Source organism: Aptenodytes forsteri, unplaced genomic scaffold (genome assembly GCF_000699145.1).
Source record: "Aptenodytes forsteri isolate BGI_AS27 unplaced genomic scaffold, ASM69914v1 Scaffold2, whole genome shotgun sequence".
In the NCBI taxonomy this organism is placed as follows: Eukaryota; Metazoa; Chordata; class Aves; order Sphenisciformes; family Spheniscidae; genus Aptenodytes; species Aptenodytes forsteri.
Window position 1 is genome coordinate 6909545 of NW_008795695.1, and position 4491 is coordinate 6914035.

A 4491-nucleotide genomic window follows, 5' to 3' on the forward strand; every position below is an offset into this window, starting at 1 on the left:
TTTAACTCTACCGTGTGAGAGTATGGACAACCGTTGTATATTCAATCCTTTAAAATTGTTAAACAGTAGTGTTCATGTAAATGCTGTGATCTGGCAATTAGTTACTTTGTTGGAAGAAACAAGACACTTTAATACCCCACTTCATTCCATATACCACAAGCTGCCAGCTGTACCTCCACATTCAGTTTTATCTGCAGTTTTGTAGTAATTTTTATTATTTGTAATGCATTTGAGCAAGAACTTCTGTGTTGTTTTACAAAATTTGGGAATAGGAAGAAAATTACAGTCACTTCTTTTTGTTTGTTTGTTTAAATGAAATTTTATAGCTACTGGAACAGCTATCATTTATATATAAAAATATCCTTAAATACAGCAAAGCCTAACAATAGTTCTCCATGCTTATGACTAAAATGACAGAAGAGAAACAAGAACACCAGCTGAGAGTCCACATCTCTATAATCAAACAAAATGGAGCAGACAAGGAACTCAGTAGCACAGTATGTAATTCTGTACCCATCTCCTCAATAGCTCTTTCTCATTCAGTTCCCTCCAGAGAAAGCACGATTTTTATGAAAATGGGATAATCTTTTGTATTACCCCAAAAGCATTTTTAAATTGCAAGAAACTAAAGCAACTGCCTTCTTGTTTTTCTACAAAGCAGCCAAATGAATTGAGTTTACACGTTAGAAAACACAACCATATAGGAAATGAGAGCTCTTGACTCTTTTGAACATATCAAAAATAACGCTATCTTAAAACAATCTGAAAAGACTTTTTGTAACCAAGGCACAGCAAAGTAGCTTACACTGCACTATTCATACTTACATTTATTGATTCAATTGGGCCAAACTCCTCCAAAAGACTTCCAACATCCTGCTGAGTTGTCCTTTTGTCAAGTTGTCCTACCCAAAGCGTAGTACTACAAACTACAATCAAAGAATTAACACAGATTGTAAGAGCACTTGGAAATACACATTTCACAAGCCAGAATGTCAAAATAGTCATTTCAAAATAGTCAGTTATTCAAATGAAAAAACCAGCTGATATTAAAATACATATTTTAATCTTTAGGAGTGTTTGACAGAAACCTCTTTTTCTTGCCTGCCTGGAGCTGCGTTAACAGTTAACCACAGCAACTACATCAGAATCACTGTTAGAGTGCACTCACTAAGCAGCTCTCGCGTTAACTAATATTGAAGTGACCTGCAAGTTCTGATGATCATGAGCTTTGCAAATGATCATAAAAAGGAAAAATATGCTTTGCTGCTAACAATGCTCCATGAAATATCACAACACATACAGTGGGTATTTCACAGCTAGGTAACTCACTCTGCTTAGTATGAAATCCAAGCCACAGGCCACCATCGCAAGTTATGGATGGTACTTACTGGCAAGATGATAATTAGATTGTTTATGGTGATACAGCTACTACTAGCAATATTTTTCCTCCAGAATGTGGTGACAATCAACTACGATGAGTAACCAAACTTTTAACCTCTTTAGTGACCTACTCAGTGCCATTTCTTTCTATGGTTAAGTGAAAAATTATTGACACAAGCTTTTTCTTTCAAGAAAGAGTAAGCGACATGCTTATCTCGCTTCAAGCTTCAAGGTAATAAAAACAGCAGATGAGCTCAAAGTATCACATTCACTGAAGACTACTATAGCAACATTTAATACTCATCTATGTTTTCCCCACTAGGTGATACAAAACTGCAAACCTAAAAAGCATTAGGTGACAGAATCTGGGGAGATGTTGGCAAAAGCATATCTTACACCACTGCCAGTAAGCTTTTAATGAACAGCTACTAAGTCTTTGCAGTCCTTTTAAACTAATGGTATTGTCATTCACAAGGTTTTGGCTAATTAAAACTCCATAGTTTTTGTCCCTCATATAAAAAAGAATGTTCTCATTTTACTTGATGACTCCAGAGAAGATTCCACACTCTCCAGGAATATTCAGAAGACAACTACTACATTTTGTCTATAAACACAGGCAAAGCCAGGATTATTTCAGATATCCGAACATTAGCCTGTGTGTTTTCCAGGTCAAAGCTCCCCTCCAGGTTTGAGAGACACACAACATTGAATCATTAGAAAAATCGTAATAATGTACTCAACTTCTTGTTGCTCAATCTGCTTCACCTTTTATGTCTCGAAGGAAGGAAAAGAAAAACATGGTGTTCCAGCTTTTTCTTTCCTCATTTTACAGCCAAAATATTTCTGACTTGGAGATATTCCAAAAATGCCAAATTGTCTACTATGAGTAAAGGAAGTACAGGGATGTGTGGTGAATTTAATTCTTACCAGCTTTACAACAGTTCAGAAAATAAATCAGAGTTCAGTTTACTTTTGTTCTGTTTGGATGAGTCTTGGAACCCACATCAAATAGCATTAAACCCAAGAAAAAGAAACAAAAAAATTTAAAAAACCGCACACACATGAGATTAAGAGTTGTCTTCTAGGATATTCTGAGCAGGTATCATATACTGAAGGTAAGTGGACTTGTCAACATTAAATTTAAAAAAAAAGTCTAATAGATACAAGAAGTGTATTTCTTCGACATTTACAGTTTTTCTGAAATGTTGTCTTCTTAGTATTCTATTTTACATAGGCATAGTATCTACTGTAAGATCTTCAACTTCACAGAACTCTAAAATTCATTAAAGAAAATACTGGGCACAGACAAAAAAGTTCCATACATGAACCAGGAAGATGTTGAGCATCTGAAAAATGGTATTACAAGAATTTGCAGAGTTATGTCAACAGTAAAGAGAAAGAATAAACTTACCACTAACAGTTTCTGATTTGATCTGAGGAAGGCCTTTTGACCTGCGTTCTCTCTCCCTCTCACGTTCACGTCTTTCTTGTGACCGAGACTTAGGAGAGTGTCGGCGTCTATCCCTGGACCGAGATCGAGATCGACGATGACGTGACCTCCGAGATCTGGAGCCAGATCTTGAACGTCTCCTTTTAGGTGACCTAGTTTAAACCAACAACCATTTATGTTCCATCTTTCTGACCCAGACATTGACAGATAGATAACTATTTCAGGTATCTATTTAAATAATCAGGCAAGAGTTCAGGCAATAAAAAAAAAAAATAAATCCAAGTTCATTCACATGCATTTAGAACTAGAATAAACTATTACAGTAGCTTATTAATGCACTCCAGCTGAACAGTTGATTGTTTTCCAATTTATCTTCTATTAATTTTGTATTGAAGTTGACTACCACAACTATGTCCACGTTAACATAGAAAAAAAATTACATCTGCTTAAATGAGGAAAATGTTTATTGCTTTTACAAAAGAATGACTAAAAAAGAGATTAAAAAAAAAATTCTGCCAGTTAAATTGTATTTTACATCATGTTCAAGTTCTAAACCACGCAAGGTCTGGAAGACAGAGTAAACCTTCAAAAAACTCATATGAAATTTGGCAGAGAAGACTCATAGCTAGCTTTGCTTTAATACTGGAGCCAGATTTGTTAGGTCAGCTGAGACATGTGAAATACTGCCTCTGTGACAGGCAAAGTCCCATAGTTCACTGGATCACAGATTTCTTTGTAAGAAAAGTGTCTTTAGAGCACAGACAAAATTAAACTATCATAATCTGCTTCCCTAAAATTTACTCAGTACTGTTGGGCATGGAAATTACTCTCTACTAATAAAAGAGAACTGTATAGATAACCAATTTTCCTTAGAAGGCAGACGACTTCAGGGGTTCACACATCTTAGGAGTCACTAATCTGTTTCTCATTACCACTGCACTGAAGTACATACAACATTTAGCTGTATTTATACACAACGCCCCTCAGAGGTAAGAGATTGAAAGGGTCTCTTTTTTCCTCTCTTCCAGAAAGGGAATTCAAGTAAAGCCCTTGACAGTTTCGACTTTACCAAGAAATTTCACTACTGTTGTCCATACAGAGAATAATACGCAGACAGTAATTTCTTGTAATTAATCCTTAGATTAAATTGAAATGGACTCTTTTGCTACATGTGTCTTCTGGCATTTAGTCATAGAATCCAACTTGTACAGCACAACTGGGCACTTACAAGAAACAACCCCAAAGGAAGTATGCCGAGTGGGGCACCCAAGAAGCCAACTCGAAATACAGGTAACAGGACTATGTCCTAAGGCACTGAAAATGAGCTCCACCAATAGTTCAAGGAGTTAGCTCACCTCTCAGCTATTTACTGTCATCTCAGTTAGAAGTTACCACCCCCACAGTAGATTTGGCAGCACAGCACCAGATTCTCTGAGCTCCAGATAATCAGCATAACTCTCCTCAGTACTCCGTACAGAATTAGTAAAGCATTTTCAAGTCTTTGGACATGACACACTTAAGCTCCTCATGTTAAAATCCAATACTTGATATAATACATACCCTCACTGTAAGAACTTTCACTAATTTAGAACCACAGAATCATAGAACAGAATCATAGAATACTTTGGGTTGGAAGGGACCTCTAAAGGTCATCTAGTCCA

General features: G+C 36.2%; 1 protein-coding gene across 1 annotated transcript in view; it reads right to left on the reverse strand.

Annotated features, from left to right (window-relative positions):
- The window catches only part of SCAF4 (SR-related CTD associated factor 4), a 36767-nt gene that overhangs the window by 18968 nt on the left and 13308 nt on the right, over window positions 1–4491 (reverse strand). The window contains 2 exon segments of the mRNA XM_019473072.1: window positions 826–926; window positions 2792–2982. Of these exon segments, the coding sequence (XP_019328617.1) occupies window positions 826–926; window positions 2792–2982 (292 nt within the window).